The 22,853-nt window shown below is 50.2% G+C and overlaps 1 protein-coding gene across 1 annotated transcript; it reads right to left on the reverse strand.

Moving 5' to 3' along the window:
• Positions 1-1,544: 1,544 nt before the first annotated feature.
• On the reverse strand, positions 1,545-14,285 carry OAF (out at first homolog). The gene is made up of 4 exons (XM_066564365.1): positions 14,064-14,285; positions 5,050-5,184; positions 4,398-4,578; positions 1,545-3,033 (listed from the first exon to the last, which is right to left on the reverse strand). The coding sequence occupies exons 1-4, from the start codon at positions 14,283-14,285 to the stop codon at positions 2,759-2,761; spliced, it is 813 nt and encodes a 270-aa protein (XP_066420462.1). The 3' UTR covers positions 1,545-2,758.
• Between the last annotated feature and the right edge of the window lie 8,568 nt (positions 14,286-22,853).

Genomic DNA, 22,853 nt, shown 5'->3' on the forward strand with positions numbered 1-22,853 from the left:
TGACATCCCTGTCCCGACATCCCTACATCCCGACATCCCGGCATCCCAACATCCCGACATCCCGACATCCCGACATCCCGACATCCCGACATCCCTGTCCCGACATCCTGACATCCCTGTCCCGACATCCCGACATCCCGACATCCCGGCATCCCAACATCCCGACATCCCGACATCCCGACATCCCTGTCCCGACATCCCTACATCCCTACATCCCGACATCCCGACATCTCGACATCCCAACATCCCGACATCCCTGTCCCGACATCCCGACATCCTGACATCCCGACATCCCTGTCCCGACATCCCTGTCCTGACATCCCGACATCCCGACCTCCCGACATCCCTACATCCCTGTCCCGACATCCCGACATCCCAGTCCCAACATCCCGACATCCCAACATCCCGACATCCCGACATCCCTGTCCCGACATCCCGACATCCCTGTCCCGACATCCCGACATCCCTGTTCCGACATCCCTGTCCCGACATCCCGACATCCCGACATCCCGACATCCCGACATCCCTGTTCCGACATCCCTGTCCCGACATCCCGAAGCGCAGCCGCGCTCCGCCAGCACCCACTGCTGGAGGCCGGGGAACTGCACCGGCAACGGCCGCTCCAGAGCCCCGGAATTCCAAACTAAAACCCTCCTGGAGAGGGGTCCCGATGCTCCCAGAGCGAGCCCGTGTCCGTCCCGACATCCCCGACACGCGGGAAGGGACAGCAGTGCCTGGGATCCATCCCCACTCTGCTCCCAGCCTGCCCCAGAGCTGGGTTTAACCCCGATATCAGAGACAAAGAGAACAATCCCCCGCTCCCCCGCCCTGGAAAAGGGTGAATTGTTGGTGGGTGAAGCAGAGGAAAGCTGGAAGCGCTGGTGCCATCCCTGCATTCCCCACACTAGAGGGAATCAGAGCTCCACTTTTCAATTCTCCCTCCAGCAGCCACCGGCAGCTCCGGGCTGGCCCCAAAAAGTGCCGCCCTCTTCAGCTGGAGATATTTTAAATTTAAATTTTACCTATTTTAAATTTACATTTTCCTGGAAGAATTCACCCGGAATATTTTCTCTATTCACCAGGAATATCTTCTCTATTCACCAGGAATATCTTCTCTGTTCACCAGGAATATTTTCTCTATTCACCAGGAATATTTTCTCTATTCACCAGGAATATTTTCTTTATTCACCAGGAATATCTTCTCTGTTCACCAGGAATATTTTCCACACCCAGAGAAGCCTCATGGCACCACTGGGCAGGAGGAGCAGCCCCCAGGACCTGCTCCTAGGGATGGGTTTATCCAGCAGAGCTCGAGCTCAAAGCCCCCACAACTGCTTGGGATGAGCCAAACCTCTCCCTACGGAGGTGCAGCATCCCCTCAGACCCAAAACTAAGCCCAAAATTTCTCCTGAGCCCAAAATTCCTGCATGTTCTCCCCCAGTCCATGGCTCTTCACCAGGTGCAGGCTTGAGATTTACCCATAAAGGAACAAATCTGAATTCACACACAGAGTATTATGCACAGATAAACTTTTAGGCCAAGGATGCTTTAAAAATCAGTTTATTTTACCTTACAAATGATAAATAATTTGTCTTTTAAAAAAAAATAATTTCAAGTGTGTTTTACTTCATGTTCCAATATTAAAATACCTTTCCCTTCTCCCCCCGCCCCCTTAAGTGATCGATACAAAAATAATTGTCACCAAATTCTTTTCTTCCTTTGCAAAAATTCCTGTATTTTAGGCAAAAAGGCACATTGTGAAGGCTTTTCACCAGGAGGCACAGGGGCTCCTCAAGACCCCAAGAGCTTCTCTCCCCCCTGTGCTTGTCCTAATTTGAGTGGAAGAGGACACAGACCCAAGCAGCACTTCCAGTGCTTTTTGTCTGGTCCCTCCAGGAATATTCCAGGGCCAAGGACAACTTCAGTGTCACCCTTGTTTAACATATGGGGGAAACCAAGGCACAGCAAAGCAGTACAGTTATTTAAGAGCTTCTTGTGAATAGCTGGCAGAGCAGGACATAAAACTGGACGTGGATGTAGAATCCTGTCTTCTTCAAAACCCACCTGGGATCCTCCTCTCCCCTTTCCAACCACAGGGTTATGATGGTAGTCACGAGTCTCTAGATGCTTCTTTCTTAGTGGAACAGTCACAAGGCCAACACAAAAAGTTGGGCCTTCACTAGTCTAGAGAGGGATTAATTAAAGCCCTAATTACCAGCCTTTTAGGGGCACAGGATGCTGGGTTATTGCCCCTGGTGTATCTTCCATCCACAGGGGGATATAACAGCCAGTCAGGCACTAGGAAAAGCTACAGGCAGGCTCTTGCTTTGGGTGGGCTTCAAAGCCTCCTTGTTCAGGAGCTGTGGCCCCAAAAATCAGCTGTTTCCCCGTGGATGTGTCACCAGGAGGTGGTGAAGGCAGCAAAGGGGGTTCTTCAGCAGCAGAGATGTCAGGTCAGCAAGATCCTCGCCCTGCCCGCTCAGCTCAAGGCTGGGAAGTGCCCCTGGGAGCTGCAGAGCAGGGCAGCACACCCCCTTCCCTGTGCTTCACCCCAAAACCTGCATCCCCTGCTCCAGGGAGCCAGAGCATCACCAGCCAGCGAGCTGAGCCCGGGCAGGGCCCCATGGGGAGGGAGGCCAGGAAAGGCCACGAGGAAAGGCACAGAGCACAAGGCACCACTGTGAACATCATCCCTTCTTCAGAGCAGCCAGCTCCTCGCCGGGGCCGACGAGCCACCCCTGGCAAGCCCGGCCTGGCTCTAAGTTTCCTCATCCCAGAGGCAGAGCTGCTTTTGAGGCACGTAGTAGTGGAAGGTGTAGCCCTTCTGGCAGCTGCGGATGCCGCACTTGTAGGAGCTGAGCCTGCCCGCAGCGTCGCGGCTCTTGCAGTACTTGAGCATGCAGGGGTACCACTCGATGCTCAGCGAGTAACTGCACAGGCACGGCCGCCAGCGCTCGGGGCACAGCCTGCAGCGCTGCAGCTCCGGCAGGTCCGAGCCCCGGGGGAGAACCTCGAACATGGAGCCGTCCACTCCTGCGGGGGGCAAGCACACACAGGATCAGGGTGGAGAGAACGGGCACCAAAGCCATCCCAACACAGCCTGAGGAGGAGGTTGGACAATGTTTCCAGGGGCTGTTGGGATTTAAATCTGAATGAGAGCCACGGGAGTGCAAAAGACCCCAAGGAAAGCAAGGTCTGGCAGGTCCAAGCTCTGCAGCACCTCAAACATGGAGCCGTCCACTCCTGTAAGAGCAAGGACAGACAGTGCTCAGGGTGGAGGGAACAAGCACCAAAGCCATCCCAACACAGCCTGAGGAGGAGGTTGGACAATGTTTCCAAGGGCTGTTGAGACTAAAATCTGCATGGGAGCCATGGGAGAGTGAAAGACCCCAAGGAAAGCAAGGTCCAAGCCCTGCGGCAACACCTCGAACATGGAGCTGTCCACTCCTGTAAGAGCAAGGACAGACAGAGCTCAGGGTGGAGGGAAGGGCCACCAAATCCATCCCCACACAGCCCCCAGGCTAAGGAGGAGGTTGGACAATGTTTCCGGGGGCTGTTGGGATTTAAATCTGCATGGGAGCCACGGGAGTGCAAAAGACCCCAAGGAAAGCAGAGTCGGGCAGGTCTGAGCTCTACAGCAGCACCTCGAACATGGAGCTGTCCACTCCTGTGGGAGCAAGGACACACAGGCTCAGGGTGGAGGGACACCAAAGGACAGAGCCACCAAAGCCATCCCAACACAGCTCCCAGGGTCAGGAGGAGCTTGGACAGAGCGTTCTCAGAAGCTGTTGGGACTAAAATCCAAATGGGAGCCACGGGAGAAATAAAAAACCCCCAGGAAAGCAAGGTCTGACAGCACCTCAAACAGACATCCCTCAGGGTGAACACACATCCCTCAGGGTGAACACACATCTCTCAGGGTGCATACACACCCCTCAGGGTGAACAGACATCCCTCAGGGTGAACACACAATCCTCAGGGTGAACACACATCCCTCAGGGTGCTGCCATGAGGCAAAGCCAAAGGAGACAGCCACTAAAGCCAGCTCTGGTATCTCTGCACAGTCCCCAGGTCAAGGAGGAAGTTGGACAGAGCATCTCCAGGGACTTAAATCTGAATAGGAACCACAGGAGAACAAAAGACCCTGGGGACAGGAAGCCAAAAGACACAAAACTCTCTCCTCTGGGTTTCTGGAGGCGGTGAAAAGGTTACTTTTAAAATCCCAGATTAGGTTCACTCAGGGAACGCCAGCAGGAGGAGTGCGATCTGCTCACACGCAGGCAGGGTGACACATGTGCCTCAGAGCCAAAACAATCAGTGCTGATCCCCAGAAACCTGGCAGGAGCCACCACGGCACCGTGCCAGCCCACTGACAGCAGCAGCTCCAGGGAAATCACCTTTCTCCAGCCAGAACTTGACATCTTCCTCCCGGGTGTAAATGGCCTCCCTGGCCTCTGCGCAGACATTGTGGATGTGGGAGCTCAGCTGGGCTGCCTTGCTGAAGTTCACAGCCACGTCCATGCTGAGGTGCTCCAGGCCTCGCACCTCCTCTGCCTGCCTCACTGTCCGGGGGTTTTTCTGCAGAGGAAATCATCACAACTTCAATCCTGGGTGCACCTCATCCCTTAGAGCACAATGGGATGTGGTAACACCACCAGATGTGAGAACAGATGTGCACCTGCGTCCTACCTGGGTGAGATGCACTTTAAAATAGCCTGTTGGTACTGAAACCACAATGTTTTACCCTTGCCTGTGGTGGTGTCTCCATGTTTTGTCCTGATAAAGGTCCCAGATCAGTCCTGGCTTCAGTGGAGCAGGGATTTTCACACCCTGACACAAATTAGGCTCAACTGAACCACGACACAAACGAGGCTCAACTAAATCTGGATCAATACCGCTGATAAACTCAGTTTAATACCAAACCCCTCAAGCAGGAGGGGTGGTCAGAGGTGGCTTGAAGAGCTGAGCAGCCAGGCAGCAGCCTGGGCAGGGCATCCAGGCAGGAAAACTCTGAGGATTCCTGGCTGGAGGGGAGGAGGGAGCCTGTACCTGGCGCAGCTTGGCCATGGACTCGCTGGGGATGATCTCGTTGCGGTGCAGCCGGGTCACAAAGCACAGGGCCTGGAACTGGCTCTGGCCCCTCTCCAGCTCCCCCAGGATTAAGGCACGGAAAATCTTCACCTCCTGACACAGAGAGAGAAATAACAAAGGTGAGAGCTGCAAATCTTGGGCATTGGTGAGGTGAACGGAGAGGTTGGGGTCAAAGAGAAAGGCTCCAGCCCTAAAGCAAAGCCAAAGGTCTCCAACTTGTGCTGCCTGAGCACGGGGGTCTCTCACTGCTCACAGTGACCCCAAGAAATGTTCCAAAGTCTCTTTTTCCCAGCCCGGCGCTTGAAGAAGGAGTCAGGGCTCTTCAGTTCTCATTCTCAAGGTTGTTTATTGCTTCTTATCTATAAAATTCTTTCTCCTGCCCTGCCCAGGGCTGTTCAGCAGGTCAGACAGAGGCACACTGACACCCTCAGGGCTGTGTTATCTTTTTATGCTAAAAACTACCTGTACAATGTTTACAATTACTTCCCAATACCCATCACCCGTGTTAGACAGTGAGCTTCTACTCTAAACCAATCCCAAAGTGCCACCATCACAGCAGAAGATGGAGGCCAAGCAGAAGAAGGAGAAAGGCTGGACATGCCCAGATTCCTCCATCTTGTCATAATCAAACCCACAGGGGCATTTTGGGCTCTGTGCCAGGGTCTCTGAGCCCCCGGGCAGGGTCTGGGCTGCTCAGGACAGCCAGAGGGGTGTCCTGGGTCCTGACACCTGAGCACAGGGGTGTGTTCCCAGCTCCAATCCCACCCCAAAGCCTGCAGCACAATCCCTGGTGTCTGTAAAGAATGAAGGGTTTTCACAATCCCACTGTGGCAAGGACAAATTGCTGCCAGGTCACATCCCACACCCAAGAGCTGAGGGTTTCTGTGCTTTCCCAAGAAGGGAAGCAAGGCCCCGAGGAGCCTCGTTTGGTTTTGTTGAGCAAATATCACACAGCCATCATCCTCATGCCTTACTGAGTAAGCAGCCCCAGATTTCCTCTGCTGCCTTCCCTCAGTGGCTTCTTGACAAGCGGAGAAAAAGTTACTCATCCCTGAGCGTGTGGAACAGAAGTGAAAATGGAATTGTTAAAGGCAGAAGGAGCCATTATGATCAGCTGCAGCTGATTCCTTTTCTGTCCAGGTCACTAATTCTATCATTTTATATAACATGGATTGCAGTCCTTTCCAGAAACAGCTTGGAAATCAGTCACAGTTACTCCATGCAGAGCCACAGAATCCCTTGGCCAACAGCAGGACCCTGTGTCCTGCTCTGGCACCAAACCCTGATTTCTGTGCAGGGATCAATCCCTGCCGCTGGCTTCAGGGGCATCGGTGTGGGAATCTGCCATCCCTTGGTGCCAGCCCATCCCACCCCAAGGGATGGGACAGGGAAATCAACCCCTGCCTTTGGCACCTCCTGCAGCCAAATCCCTGCACAGAGAGCTGGGCAGGGCTGGAGAGCAGAACCAGAGCTGTGCCAGCTGCTCAGATCCCTCTGCTCCTGAGCTGTTCCTGCTGGATTCCTCACTGCCCTGGCCTCTGCCAGCCTCCCTCTGCCCCAGGAGGGAGCATTTCCCTTTTCCAGCCTCTCTCTGCCCCAAAAGGGAGCATTTCCCTTTTCCAGCCTCTCTCTGCCCCAAAAGGGAGCATTTCCCTTTTCCAGCCTCTCTCTGCCCCAAAAGGGAGCATTTCTCTGTTCCAGTTGAGCTTTCCTGCTCACTGAGCCCCCTGTTTATGTCCTGCCTTCTCTCCCATGCCCAGAGGAGCAATGGGGATGCCATTCAGTGCACATCTGGACAGCTGCAAGAACAACATTTCCAACCCCCAGGATGGGAGGAATCATCTTGCTGCTGCTGCAATTGTTGACTGCACAACAGAAGAGCAGGGCACTGAGAAGAAAGAGATTCCAAAAATTCTTGTGAAATTGCTATGGAATTTTTTACTTTTTTTTTTTTTTTTCGGAGAGATTTAATGGGGAGGTGTCCCACTGAGTCACTGGAACAAACCACATTCCCCATCCACATTTGGTCCAGCTGGGAGCTCCCCCAGGCATGCAGGGCCCATGGATGAGTGGACTAAAACCAGCAGCTGACTCTGGCATATTCCTCAGCTGTGGATTTAATTCCAATTCCCTTTGAACAGGCTGGGAAAAGCAAGCAGGGAGAGAGCCACGTTTTGCATTCAGGCCGAAAACCTCCACAGGCAGGAGATTAAAAACAGTGCAGCACTTCCCAGGTTGGAGGCAATTTTTGTAAAATGAGAACGTGCTGAGCAGCTGATTAATCCTCCTGATCCATCTATTTAAGAATTAGCCTTCAGCCAGGCAGCTCTTTCCTCCGCAGGGCTGATGCAGATGAAGAATTCACAACTCCCTCTGCCCAAACTCCAGGTGCCAGGGATTTCCAGAGCTGACCCAAGGGAGATGCACTGGGACAAGCTGGGTTGCCAGCATTGAAACAGCTTAGAAAAAGCTGTATTTTCAAGGATATATATCCTTGAAATATCCTGTATTTTCAAGGATATATTTTCAAGGCTATATTTTCAAGGATATATTTTCAAGGATATATTTTCAAGGATCTATTTTCTGGCTCCTGTAGCATTCTGAGGGGGGAAATCCTACCTTTAGCTGGACCTTGCAGTGACCACTCTGTCCTAAACAAAACCAATTTCTTCTCTTCCCTGCCCTGTCCCAGATCCTTGCCTGGCTTTGGTCCCTCTCTCCCTGTGGCCCCAGGTGGAGCAAGAACCAAACCAGGCTGCTTGAAAAAGATTTCAGAGGGAAAAAAGCGTTAATAAGCAGACAGGACTCAGCTTCTTCATGCACAAAAGCCCCTTCTTTAGTCACAAAGCTCATATTTATGGGAAATATCAGAAGGAATGTGTAAGACTTAATTGGCCAACAATACACTTATTTATTTGTGTATGTTGGTCAGTAAATGGCCAGGCTGTATGTCTGTCAAATCTCTATATTTGGATATAGAGAGTCAGTTTATGTATTTTAAATTGATAAAATTTATATATTATATATTTAAGTTATTTATATATTAGTAGTTTAATTTTATATAAATATTGTTTAAATTAGAATTATAATTATTTATAATAATAATATATTATATATAAATATACTATTTATAATATATAAATATTTATACTTTGTATTATATTTGTTTACATTGATATTGTTATTTTATTTATAAAGTTTATATATTTAAAAGTTTATATATTATATATTTTAAAGAGTTAGTTTGGTTAGTTTATATATTTTGGTTAGTTTATATATTTTCTCCACTGATTCTCATGGGACAGATTTATTCTTTAGGCAGGTGCAAACTTATTTTTCTTACTAGAATAGGTTGTTAACTGCCTTTATCCTTATGATTTTTCTTTATGGGAACTTATAAGGAACTTACAAGCTAAAGCTAGCTTAGCTAGAATAGCAGGGCCTAAACCATATTTTATAAAATATTTATAAAATAAATAAATCTACCTATAAAATACATATAAAATAAATATGTTTATAAAATAAATTATAAATGCAAATATATAAATATGTAAGTACATAAATATATTTATATTAATAAAATATATTTATATCAATAATATAAATATATAAAATATATATTAATATATAAAATATAAAATATGAAAAATTTAAATATAAAATATAATTTCTACTTGTATGTAACAAAGAGCCACCAAAGCTTTCCCCAAAGCTCGGAGAGCACCTTCCCCTCCCCAGCCTCCTTTTCCCAGCAGGAAAAGCAGTGAATCAGTGCCAAGGTGGGTCCCCAGCCAAGGCAGCAAACAGCACCTTCAACCCCAGGCTCCTGCAGAATTTCCCAGCAGGGAACAAGTCCCAGCAGAGCAGGGACTCTCCAGATAACTCAGGGTGGGGAATCCTCAGCCCTGACTGGGGCAGTGGCAGCTGGGCTTGGGTGACAAAAATGGGCTTTGGGGACAGCCAGCCCTGCAGCAAGGCCGCAGCAGCTCCTCAAGGCAGCAGGGAAATCAGTGCTCCAAAAACCCCATTGTTACAGCAGGGAAATCAGTGAGAGATATCCCAGGGAAATCAGTGCTCCAAAAATCCCATTGTTACAGCAGGGAAATCAGTGAGAGATATCCCAGGGAAATCAGTGCTCCAAAAATCCCATTGTTACAGCAGGGAAATCAGTGAGAGATATCCCAGGGAAATCAGTGCTCCCACTGCCAAAATCCTGCTGTTAGAGCAGGGAAATCAGTGCTCCCAAAATCCCGATGTAACAGCAAGGATATCTGCTCCTACTCCCAAAATCCCATTGTTTCAGCACAGAAATCAGTGCTCCCAAAATCCCACTGTTACAGCAGGGATATCAGTGCTCCCACTCCCAAAATCCCACTGTTACAGTACAGGAATCAGTGCTCCCACTCCCAAAATCCCACTGTTACACCATGGAAATCAGTGCTCCCAAAATCCCACTTTTACAGCAGGGATATCAGTGCTTCCACTCCCAAAATCCCACTTTTACAGCAGGGATATCAGTGCTTCCACTCCCAAAATCCCATTGTTACACCATGGAAATCAGTGCTCCCAAAATCCCATTGTTTCAGCACAGAAATCAGTGCTCCCATTCCAAAATCCCACTGTTACAGCAGGGATATCAGTGTTCCCAAAATCCCACTGTTACAGCAAGGATATCTGCTCCTACTCCCAAAATCCCATTGTTTCAGCACAGGAATCAGTGCTCCCAAAATCCCACTGTTACAGCAGGGATATCAGTGCTCCCCAAATCCCATTGTTTCAGCACAGAAATCAGTGCTCCCATTCCAAAATCCCATTGTTCCAGCCCAGAAATCCCACTGCTGCCTGTCCCTACCCACGGCAGTCCCAAGGAGGAGCAGGGAAATCCTCCAGCTCCTTCCCTCTCAGCCATCTGTGGGGTGGGAGCAGCTCAGCCCCCCCTGCCTGGGGTTTTTTTTTTCCAGCAGGGATTTACAATCCTGTGTGGTCCAGCTCCCAGCCCAGCAACGAATCCACGTCGAGCGGAGCAAAGCAGTTCCCAGGGAAATAAATCACTTCAGTGCCTTCCTCCCCGCTGCCTTCCTGCCAAATTTCTCTCCCCTAAGGACATCGGGGCTGCTGTGGGGACCCAGTTTTGTCTTTGCAGTGGCACAGAAAAAAAAGGAGAATGTGCTGCTGGGGACAGGGGGTGACACCAGCACTGCCGGGGCCAATTCTGCACTGCTGTCAGCAGCCTTTGCCCCAGGGATCCAGCACTGCTGGCCAGAGTTCCAGGAGTCTGCACAGCACAGGGAGCTCGGTGCTGCATCCACACCCGGGGTCCAGCCAGCTGAGCTGCCCTGAATGAGTGGGGATTATGGTTTTTAACCCCTCTGCATCTGGAATGGAGAATTTGGGTGCGCTGCCTCTTCTATTCAGGTATCTGAAAAGGCAAATCAAGGATGTGCTGGGACGGGGGGGGGAATAAAAAGCAAATTTTCTGAGCAATAAATACAATTCTACAGAGTAACAAACAGCGGGGTGTTTTAATGACCCCTCCCAAAGACTGCTGAATGTCCCTCATTTCCTACTTCTGGTATCTGTTCAGAGGAGAAGCTGCTTTCCAAACCACACAGATCAAATCTGTGGTCAGATGCTTTCCGTGCCACCTGGTGGATTTGTCACCCAACACGTGGCCCCCTGGCATGAGGAAATTCTGACACCACCACCACCCCAAAAACACCACACAGCAGCTTTGTCAGCACGGGAAGGACTGGCAGTGCAAGGGTTAAAGCACTACCCAGGCTTCCCCGCTTGTGTTTCCAAGCCCAACTTTTCCAGCCATGGAAAGGGAAGAGAAACTTCTCCCTATCTTTGTGCTGACCTTGAAATAAACCCGCCCACTCTGTTCTCAGGCCATGTTTAACAACTGGAAACCTCGCTCCAATCAGACACAACAGTCAAGGCTGCTGAGCCCCCTCATTATTTTTTTTTGCAATACAAAATTTGATTTTTTGCAATACAAAAATTTGGTTTTTTGCAATACATTTTATGCCTGACCACAAAAAAAAAAAAGAAGCGTTTTCATTCCCTTCTTTCAAACTGCAAGAAAAGAAAGGGTCACCCCTGCTCTGCCCAGAAAATGAGTCCCAGTTTGAACTCTCACTGCCCAGTTTGTGCTGCACCAAGGAGAAAATAACCTGGTGTGCTCTGAGAACACAGCTCCAGCTCTGCAGGCAGGCAGGGATGGAAGAGAAAAGAAAATCCCAGCCCTGTGGAAGCCCCAGGCACTGCTCAAGTCCCACCAGTGTCAGAGCAAAGTAATGAACAATGATCTCATTTAGCTCCTTTCTTCTCCAGCCCCTGGTCTGGCAACCACAAATTGCCAGCAGAGAGAAAAAAAAATAATAAAAAAAAATAGCAAATAAACCCCTGACTTTGGACAAACCCCCTGCAGTTTAAGCCAGAGGAATGGAAAACTCATTTGTGGAAAAACCCCAGCATCCTGGCCACATCATCAGGCTCAAGGGCAGCAGACAACAACCCCAGCTGCTGCTGGGAACACTCAGAGCCCCACGACCTCCAGAGCAGGCAGAAATTGTGTAATTTGTGTAATTTGGGCGAGAGGAGCAGCAGGGCAGAACTGGGAACTGTCTGGGTGCAGCTGCAGCAGGTCAGGGGGGGAAGCCCAGCCAGGCTCCTGCCTGCTCACACATTACTCACCTCACCACAAAGCAGCTCCCTGCTCCTTTATGTTCCTCTGGCTTTTCTCAGCTATTTTCCAGCAAATCCACAGAGCAGACAGAGTCAGACCCCAGCTGCCCTAAAACTGAGGATCAGGAATGCATTTCTGCAAGCTGGATGCTTGCAAAGCCCTCCAGGGACCGTCACTTCCAGCAGGGGCTGTGGAGCTCAGGATTTAACCCGTGGACCCAAAACACCTCCAGAGAGCCCCAACCCAGAGTAAACTCAGCTCTAATAAGGATGGGAGGGAGAGAAGATGTAACACACACTCGGTCGGGTTTGTGGGTGAGCTCGGAGCTCTCAGGAGGAGCTGAAGCAAGTGAAAAATGCTGAAAAAATCACCAGGTCACATCCCAGGTTCCCAAAGGACCTGCCTAGAGGAGCTGTAGTGAGTTTGGATTTCCCTGGCCTGGGAATGTGCAAGTTTGCAATCCACAGCTTCAGAGCCCTTCCTAACCTGCCTGCTGTGCCAGGGCTTGCAATTATTTAATATTTTCTTTAATAGGAGTCACAGGGCTGCTTCCCTGCACATCTGCTGGAGTATTTGAAACATGCCACATTTGAAACAGGCCACCACTTCCAAAATCATCATGGCTTCTGCTGGCACCTCAGGGAGGAAAAGGGACATCGGAGGGGCTTTCAGGGAGACTGAGAATGAACAGGGAAGAGGCACCAGAACAATCCCTGGCAAAAAGGCTCCAAGGTTCACAGCACCTTCCTATCTCATGGCTCTGGGCTTCCTCCTGCTGCAAAGCAAAGTCCACCTGAGCAAAGAGGGATGGGGGGTTGGAATGAAGATAACACAGCCATGCCAGCCTGGGCAAACTGTGCTTCCCTGGGCAGTGGGAGCTCCCTGCATCCATGTGGGATTTGGGGCTTCAGCTCAGAACTGACAGCTGCCAGTCACAGACGTCCCACACCACACGTGAGCCCCGCAAAGGCAGCAGGAGCCCACCTGAGGAATCACCTGCACCCCATGGCATCGTGGAGAGAGATATCCCAGAGCTACAGCAGGGCATGGACACCCCCACATCGGAGCCAGGAACCTGAGATCTCCCCAGCCCAGCCTCTCCTGCCCCGACCCTGCTCCCTGCCTGGCTGAGCTGAGCCTGCCACGCAAAACTCTGAGGAGTTGTGCAAAACTCTGAGGAATTGTGCAAAACTCTGAGGAGTTGTGCAAACTGTGCTGCTCACAACTCAGGCAGGAGCACCGGAGCTGCTGCCCGTCCCCACCGGGACCTTTCAGCTGTTTCCAGCGTGGAGGCAGCCCCGGGCACAGGTGTGACACCGGTGGGGACAGCGAGCCTGGCTCACCGTCCTGGAGCTGCGCCGGAGAGCTCAGACAAAGCCCCGGACGGTGCGAGAGGATGGACGGGCTTTTCCCTGCGCATCCCCAGGGTCCTTTGGGCTCCCGGACCCCCAGTCAAGATTCTCCAGCTTCCGAGCTGGGATGGACTCGGGTCTGGAAGGAGGACGGGAAGGATCGCCGTCCCCAGCGCTCATCCCACAAAAAGCACTCATGGAGTGCACGAAAAGCCCCGATCAGACCCTCCCGCGGGGCGCCAGGGGCCAGCGCTCCCATCCCGCAGCCGTCACCCTGCTCCAGCCCCGCCGGGACCCCGCGGCACCCGGGGATGCTCTCCCAGCTCCGCTCTTATCCGAAACCCCCGGGGATGCTCTCCCCGCTCTGTCCCTGCCCCAAACTCCCGGGGATGCTCTCCCAGCTCCGCTCTTATCCGAAACCCTCCGGGAATGCTCTCCCCGCTCTGTCCCTGCCCCAAACTCCCGGGGATGCTCTCCCAGCTCCGCTCTTATCCGAAACCCTCCGGGAATGCTCTCCCCGCTCTGTCCCTGCCCCAAACCCCCGGGGATGCTCTCCCCATCTCGCCCCCAGCCCGAACCCCTCGGGGATGCTCTCCCAGCTCTGCTCTTATCCGAAACCCTCCGGGAATGCTCTTCCCGGCTCGCTCCCAGCCCGAACCCCCCGGGAATGCTCTCCCTGGATCCCTCCCTACCTGAACCCCCCCGGGAATGTTCTCTCGGCTCTGCTCTTATCCGAAACCCCCCGGGGATGCTCTCCCCATCTCGCTCCCCACCCGAACCCCTCGGGGATGCTCTCCTCAGCTCCATACCAGTCTGAACCCCCCGGGGATGCTCTCCCCATCTCGCTCCCCACCCGAACCCCTCGGGGATGTTCTCCCCAGCTCCATACCGGTCTGAACCCCCCGGGGATGCTCTCCCCCGCCCCGTACCTGTCTGAAATCCGCCGTGAGCGTGACGAGGGCGCCGTCGGCCGCCCTTAGCTCCAGGCTGACGCAGTCGGCGCCGCTGTCGGCCTGCAGGCTCTCCTCCGTCACCTGCCCGCCGGGCAGCCGCACCCGCACCCGCAGCTCTGCCCGCGCCGCGGGGCCGGGCAGCGGGGCCAGCGCCAGCCAGAGCAGCGCGGGCAGCGCCGGCAGCCGCGGGCCGCGCATCCCCCCGGGCCGGGCTCAGCGCATCGGGCGGGGGGCGCGGCCGCAGCGCGGAAGGCGGCGGGGAAAGGCGGCCCCGCCGCGCCCCCGGCCCCGCGGCGCTGCCTCGCTCGCCCCGCTCATTCAGCGTCCCTCGGTCCGCCCGTCCCTCCCTCCCTCCCTCCCTCCCTCCCCCCCTCCCTCCCCCCCTCCCTCCCCGAGCGGGCGCTGCCCTCGCCCCCCGCCCCCCGTCACTTCCCCCCCGGACCCGGGACGGCCCCGCCGAGCAGCGCCCGCCCCGTCGTTAAAGGAACAGCGCCGGGCACGGAGGGAGGGGGAGCGGCGAGAGGCGGCAGGGCCCTGGATGAGCACATGGATCCATTAAACAGAGCCGTGGATGTGCACATGGATCCGTCAAACAGACCTGGATGTGCACATGGATCCATCAAACACAGCCCTGGATGAGCACATGGATCCATGAAACAGACCTGGATGTGCACATGGATCCATGAAACAGACCTGGATGAGCACATGGATCCATCAAACACAGCCCTGGATGTGCACATGGATCCATGAAACAGACCTGGATGTGCACATGGATCCATCAAACACAGCCCTGGATGTGCACATGGATCCATGAAACAGCCCTGGATGTGCACATGGATCCATCAAACACAGCCCTGGATGAGCACATGGATCCATCAAACACAGCCCTGGATGAGCACATGGATCCATGAAACAGCCCTGGATGTGCACGTGGATCCATGAAACAGACCTGGATGTGCACATGGATCCATCAAACACAGCCCTGGATGTGCACATGGATCCATCAAACACAGCCCTGGATGTGCACATGGATCCATGAAACAGCCCTGGATGTGCACATGGATCCATCAAACACAGCCCTGATGTGCACATGGATCCATCAAACACAGCCCTGGATGAGCACATGGATCCATGAAACAGACCTGGATGTGCACGTGGATCCATCAAACAGACCTGGATGTGCACATGGATCCATCAAACACAGCCCCGGATGTGCACATGGATCCATGAAACAGCCCTGGATGTGCACATGGATCCGTCAAACAGCCCTGGATGTGCGCATGGATCCGTCAAACAGACCTGGATGTGCACATGGATCCATCACCCAGAGCCCAGGCTGTGCACATGGATCCATGAAACAGACCTGGATGTGCACATGGATCCATCAAACACAGCCCTGGATGAGCACATGGATCCATGAAACAGATCTGGATGTGCACATGGATCCATCAAACACAGCCCTGGATGTGCACATGGATCCATGAAACAGCCCTGGATGAGCACATGGATCCATCAAACACAGCCCTGGATGTGCACATGGATCCATGAAACAGACCTGGATGAGCACATGGATCCATCAAACACAGCCCTGGATGTGCACATGGATCCATCAAACACAGCCCTGACCCCACGGATCCATCACCCAGAGCTCCATCCAAGACAGCCTTGAACACCTCCAGGGATGGGGCATCCACAGTGAAATACACTCAGAGTTTTCTGAGTTTTGAAATGAGTTTTCTGAATGTGTTCTTGCTGCAAGTCAATCGATATTGATGTGATTCCTCAGGCTCCCAGTGCCACAGGTCTGGTGTGAGCCACACTGGAGGCGTCCCTATCCCTGAGGATGTAACTGGGACACCTTCAGAGCCCCTCTCCCAGAAATGAAGGACCTGTGTTCCTTCAGAGCCTGCACTCGCTCTCCAAACACCCCCAATCTGCCCTTCACCTTCCCGGTTCTGTGATCATTTCCAGATGGGCAGATGCTGCTGAAGGGCCCCTTTGATTTCAAAAGTTCTCTCTGCAAACACAAAGGTCACTGTGGCAGCAGGATCAGGGCCTCAGAGAAAGAGCTTGGTGAGGAGGGGCACAGAAATAAATTTAAAGCCACGCTTCCAGGCAGGGAGATCACTCTTGTCCAAATAGTGCTTTTTGTGTAACCTCACGCAAGCTTTAACCCTAAATTTTCACAGCTCCCCTCAAACGAAATTGGCTCCTTGAAACGTTTTTCAGGACAATAGCTGTGCTGAAAATAAGAGAAGGAAAAGTTAAGAGGTGGAAAGGAGGGAGGAAAGCAATGGGTACAAAAAGAGAGGGAGGGCCCACAAGGTAGGAAAGGCACAGAAAGATCCTCATGACAAAAGCTGCAAAAGGAGAAGGCCCCACTCACACAGTGAATTTATTCAGAGGAGATTATGCAAAAAACCAGGAGGATCCCAGCAGGGGCTGGAGGGAAGAGCCACGAGGTCAGTGGGCACAAACAACCCTTAGAGAACATTCCCTCATCCCAGATCTGGAATCCACACCCCTGTGGCACTGGGAGTAATTCAGATTTATCTGAGCCCTGGATCCCGGGGTGTGAGAGGTGATTTGGGACCATCCCTCTCTGTGCTGCTGCAGCCTGGCTGCCTGGGAGTACAGGGTGTTCTTTTCCTCCTGGTAGCTCCCAGAGCAGAGGAAATCATCATTTTGGCTCAGCAGCTTGCCAGGAATGCTGGAGCGCTCCTGCAGATTGCAGTTCTGACCTGGGAACGGTGGGTGTGAGCCCAGTCCCAGAAATGAACGGACACACAGATAAGAAATGCAGACAGGGGATTAAAAATGCTGGCAGGAAACAGAACTAAAGAGCAAGGAGCTGTTTGGGAGGTAGCAGGGAGCAGAAAAACAATCAGGGAGCACAGGAGGGGCAGCTTTGCTGGGGTTTGGAAGGGACTGGAAGGGACAGAGTGGTCAGCAGGTGACAGTGAAGAGAATTCCTGAAGAGCAAGTGCAGCTGCACGACTCTGGGACAGCTCTGAGTGGCCAAACCAAGGTTTTACTGCCTTTTTACCTTTGCTGTTTGCTGCTGTGCGGATGGAACGTCCTCTGCAGCCCAGGGAAGGTGAAACATTCCCCGCAGCTCAGTGTGGATCAGCCTGACTGAGTGTTAATGACCTGCGCCAACATTTTCTGGTATGTGAGCACACTGCAGCTTTTTACCGGGAGAAAACTTCCATTAAAATGCCTCAGCCACGAGGCTGAGGGAGAAAAATGTGCTGCTGAAAATCCCAGCTGAGCTCTGCTGGGAAGTTGCAGTGCGTGGGAGCAGGGAGGTGCAATCTGACCCAGGGCTTGCCTTGGTGCCTCTGTCATCCCTGGGGAAAACCACGGGGATTTGGCCAAGCTCCAAATCCTCGCTGCCTCTTCCTCAGCTCAGAGCTGGGCTTGCAGAAGCTCCTTCCAGCCCTGGTAACTGCTTGCACAGATGGAGTTCAGGGCAGGAATGGGAAGCCAAGGGGGAGGGAAGCCAGACTTTTGGTTGTGCTCTGCAAACCCCACTCAGATCTGAACTCTTCCCAATGAAAATCCACCAAGAACAAGCTTTTACTGCCTGCTCGGTGCCTGAATTTCTCATTTTGTTTACTCTGCTGTTAATCCCAACTCCAGTTGCTGTAACTGAGGTCAGGGGTCAGGCCCAAACATTCTGCCTTGAGCTCTTTAATCTCCCACCCTTCATTTTTCATGCCAAACCACTTTTAATGCTACACGAAAAACCCATCAGTGCTTTTTGAAGGATTCAATCAGGGCAAGTATTTTGGGGAGCTGAACACACAAACCCCAGCTATTTGCCATTGTTCCCAGCACTACAGAACTGAAAGAGCTCAGGGAGAGTTAATTGGATTTTTTTTTTCACTCTCCTGGATCCCCAACTTGTAGATTAAATCCCGGCTATTATCAGGAATATTACTACCAAGGACCTGTGGCTTGATCTGAAGCCCTGGGAAAGGATTTGTGTTGTGGTGCTCAGTAGAGACCTTACTGTTGCAGAAAGGAATCAGCCTTCGAGTCATTCCTCATTAATTAAAAGCAATTCCACCTCCCTTCTGAGAGTTCCCTGCTGCTCCTCCTGAATGCCCTCCTTTCCTTGGCAATTACATAAACCAAGCTCCTGAAAGGGGGTGAAAAAACGGCTTTAGTGGCCTAGAACAATGCCCAGCATCTCCTGGCTCTGACCTGGCTGCCACCCCATTCTCTGTCCTGGGCAATTAAGGGGTTGAGCAGTGCAGCAGCCTGGGTGTAATTAAATGAGCAGAGCACTGGGAAGTTGATGGAGTGCTTTAAAGCTGCTGCAGATGCTGGTGCAGAGATGTTGTCCTGATTAGAATCACGTTAATTGGGATCCAACTCTCTTTGATGCAGCTGCAGGGAGGGTGGGAAGGGCAGCATTGGGGAGCTTCTGCCCCTTTTCTCCTGGATCAGTTCCTGAGAAGGGACTCAGGAGCACAAACCTGGTGTTACCTGGTTCAGGTGGAAGAGGGGAATTATAATATATAATATTATATAATATACATAATTATATTGTATTTGTGGGGGAATTATTGTGTTTCCTTCCCATGGCAGGAAGGAAAGATGAATCTGACTCCATGTTCTCAGAAGGCTGATTTATTATTTTATGATATTTATTATATTAAAGAATACTAAGCTAAACTATATTAAAGAATAGAGAAAGGATACTTACAGAAGGCTAAAAAAATAATAATGAATACTCCTGACTCTCTCCAGAGTCCCTACACAGCTTGGCCCTGATTGGCCAATAAATCAAAACAATTCACATCAGAAACCCAATGAAACAATCACCTGTGGGTAAACAATCTCCAAACACATTCCAAAGCAGCAAAACACATGAGAAACAAATCAGATAATTATTGTTTTCCCTTTTCTCTGAGGCTTCTCAGCTTCCCAGGAGAAAAATCCTGGGCGAAGGGATTTTTCAGAAAATGTGACTGTGACAGGGAAGTGCCACAAAATAATAATTCTGAAGCCCCACCACACAATGCAGGTGAGGATCCCTCACAGGGCTCCCAAAGCCCTGAGAGAGAAAAAACCCTGAATTGTGGGAGCTGGTGGAGCTCACCCAGCCAAAACTGGGCTGCCCTCTCTTGGGAAGGCCAAGAGAGCTGGGAGGGTCTGGTCCTCCAGGAGACACTTCAGAGTTCCCACTGATGGAGTGGGTTTGGGAAGAACAAGGAGATTATTGGAAAAATCTCCCTCATGGTCAGCATTCCTCCTTAGAGGAGTAAAAGCTCCTCTGTGGATGCCTCCTGTGGCACTGGAGATTTGGGCAGGGGCCCCATTTGCTCCCGAAGTTGTGCCTGGAGGGTGGAATTCCCATTCTCTTTGTGTTTAAGTCAGGCTTGGTGCTCCTGATTTCCCTGCTCCAGCCCTTTTCTGTCCTGCTCCCCCAGCCCTGCTCCTTCCCTGAACATCTGGATCCAACTAGCCAGCAGCAGGATCTCTGCAGCACATTCCTCCCCTCCCTCCTGCCTCTGTGCTGCTCACAAACACAAAGAGGGGGAGGTCAGAGAGAGGAAAAGGAGAGCAGGGCATGATGAAGAGGTTGGGAGATGAAAGAATTTTTTCTTTTCCTTTCCTGGACTCAGCTCTTGGCCTGTGTGGCTCTCAAATGTTGCAGGAATTCAGGAATCCCTTAAACCCCACTGGAAAAAAGTCTTCTGAAGCTGCCCCCATGCCTGGAAGTGTTCAAAGCCAGGGTTTGGAGCAGCCTGGTTTGGTGGAAATGGTACAAAATGAGTTTTAATGTCCCTTGTGACCCAAACTGTCTTGGGATCCTCTGGAAGCTGCCCTCAATGGGCACAGGGAAAACCTGCCAGGCATTTGCAGGGCTGGGAAGGTTTTGGGAAGGTTTTGGGAAGGTGGAAAGCTCTGCAGGGATCTCCCATAGCCCAGTGCCCCACTGGGGGAGTGCAAAGCCCTGGGCACACACACAGAAAGCTCCGTGCTGGTTTTGGGAATGAAGCAATCCAGGAATTCAAAGTTCATTAAAGTCCAGGAGCTCGTGCCCTCGGTGTTTTTGGAGATAAAAACGGGCAAGGTCTGGGAGCAGGAGCTGCTCAGAGCCCTGGACCACACGTTCCCACGCAAACAGCCACCACATCTCCTGCTGGGAACATCTGAACCAGCAGCCCCAGGGACAGCCTGCGTGGGGGGAAGGAGCTTTCCTGTCTCCTCCAACCCAAACCATCCCAGCATGAAAGCGCTGCCTCTCCAAGTGTCCCTGCACTCCTGAGGAGCCCAGGCAGGACACTGTCACTGACATATTTTATGGAAAATCATTTTGTTAGGATCTTTTCTCCTGAGAGGCTGAGAAGCTTCAGCTTCTCCGTGTTTTGCTGCTTTGGAATGTGATTTGGAGAATTGTTCACCCAGCATGTGAAATTGTTTTTACTTGATGCCCAATGACAGCCACCTGTGTCGAGGCTGTGAGCAGTCACAAGATTTTATTATCATTCCTTTCTATTCCTTGCTGGCCTTCTGATGAAATCCTTTCTTATATTCCTTTAGTATAGTTTTAATATATAATTTTATTGTAATATATATAATAAATATATAATATATATTTATATAATATATAATAAAATAATATATGAAATATAATATAAATTACATACAATATATAATATAATATAATATAATATAATATAATATAATATAATATAATATAATATAATATAATATAATATAATATATATAATAAAGTAATATATAATATATAATAAGATAATATATAATAATAGATAAATACAATATAATAATATATATTAAAATATAATATATATTATATATAATAGAATATATAATATATATTTTATATAAAATATATAATATTTATAATATATAATAAAATATATAAGGTACAATAAAATAATAAATCAGCCTTCTGAAACATGGAGTCAAGATTCTCATCTGTTCCCTCATCCTGGGACCCCTGGGAACACCACCACAGGAGATGCTCCCCACCACATCCCTGCAGCTGCTGGCATGGGAGGGGTTAATTTAAACCAGCACAGTTTAGGCTGGAATGATTCCTGTGGAAATTAAAGGGGAAACAAACAAAAAAAAACCCTCAAAGTGGTGAATTTTGAATTGGGAGGCTGACCAAGGAGCAGATAAAGCCAGTGTGGAGTTAAAATCCTTTAAAATAAAAAGGATGTGAATTTTCTGTGCCTGGCGTGAGAGATATTATAAATCTCAGTGAAGCCCTCAAATTCTAAAAGGATATAAATCTAATTAAAGTGATATAAATCTAACAGGGGAAATACACTGTAAATCCAGCCAAAGTGATATCCATCTAAGGAAAGCAATGCAAATGCACCAGAAACACCATAAATAAAATCAAAGCAATATAGGAGATGTAACGGGAGCAATCTGAACCCTAAATCAAGTGCTACAAATACAGCAGGATGATCTAAAACTAATTAAAGTGATTTATAAAATGGACATTTGGAGAAGAATCACGACCCACAGAAGAGGAGAGGAGCAGGAGAGGTTTATGAGCAATAAAAACACAAAGAATCAGCCAAGGTTAATGAGGTGCTGTGCTCCAGCTGCAAAAAGGGTCAGGGAAGCTCCTCTGCCCACAACTCTGAATCCCATTTTGAGCTACATATTATTTTTCCAATAATATATTGGAAATTATATTTATTATGTTATTTTTCCAACAAAATCCCATATTCTGAGCCACATTTCACAGGTCAAGGCAGCGAAATGGGGGAGGTTTAGTGGGGTAAATGGTGAAAATAATGCCATTTTTCCATTTTTTGCCTTTTTTTTTTTTTTGCATGCAGGAGAAGCCAGAATCAGAATCCTCCAGCCCAAGGTCCTGGGAGCTTTTGGGGATCCTCAGCCAAGCAGGGATTTGTGGCAGCTCAGGAGAACTCAGCCAGCACAGCCCTGACATTTCCCCCCTGCTCATTCCCAACCCACATTTTCCTGTGTACAGTGAAACAACAAAAAGAAAATGAAGGATTTGGGGATTTTCTCCACCCCCTTCCCCTCCTGTGTTTAAAGGCAGAATTGTCCCAAATCTGCTGTCGGAGACAAGCAGACACAGTGGGGACTATTTTTGCCTTAAACTGGAAAAACCTCATTTGTAGTTTCCATTTTCCTCCACTTGCACATAAAATAAGTTCCTAAAGGTCCTAAGGTCCTTTTTTTTTTATTTTCTTTCACTGAAGTGATGCAATAATTGACCTAATCCAGCCACAATCCAAAGAATCACAATCAATAATGCTGTTTGTCTTTGGGGGGGAAAAAAATCAATTCCAGAAAATAACCAGGTCTGCTTAAAATGCTGGCTGCCTTTAGCAAAAAGAAAGTATTTTCATTCTGAATAATAAAACACCCTCAGTTCAGCTTTACAATTGTGCTTTTCCCTTCCAGTCTTCCTCCAAAGTGCCATATGTTTTATTCTTGCAATTCCAGCATTTTTTCGTGCTTGAAAGTCATTTGGCATTTGAGAATCTGCAGTGGCCTGAATTTTTTTCTTTTTTTTTCCAGAGCTAAAGAAAATATCTATTTTGTGGAAACTCACTGGGAAGCAGCAATCCCCTCCCCAAACCCCCAACCCCAACAATTAATGTTCAAAAATCAGCCTGGAGGCTCCCAAACCCTGCTGTAATCCCAAACCCTGCTCCAGCTCCCAACCCCTTTCCCAGCTCCCAAACCCCTTTTCCAGATCCCAGTCCTGCTCCTGTTCCCAAACCCTCCTGC

The sequence above is a fragment of the Molothrus aeneus genome, chromosome 22 (genome assembly GCF_037042795.1).
Source record: "Molothrus aeneus isolate 106 chromosome 22, BPBGC_Maene_1.0, whole genome shotgun sequence".
Taxonomy (NCBI): domain Eukaryota; kingdom Metazoa; phylum Chordata; class Aves; order Passeriformes; family Icteridae; genus Molothrus; species Molothrus aeneus.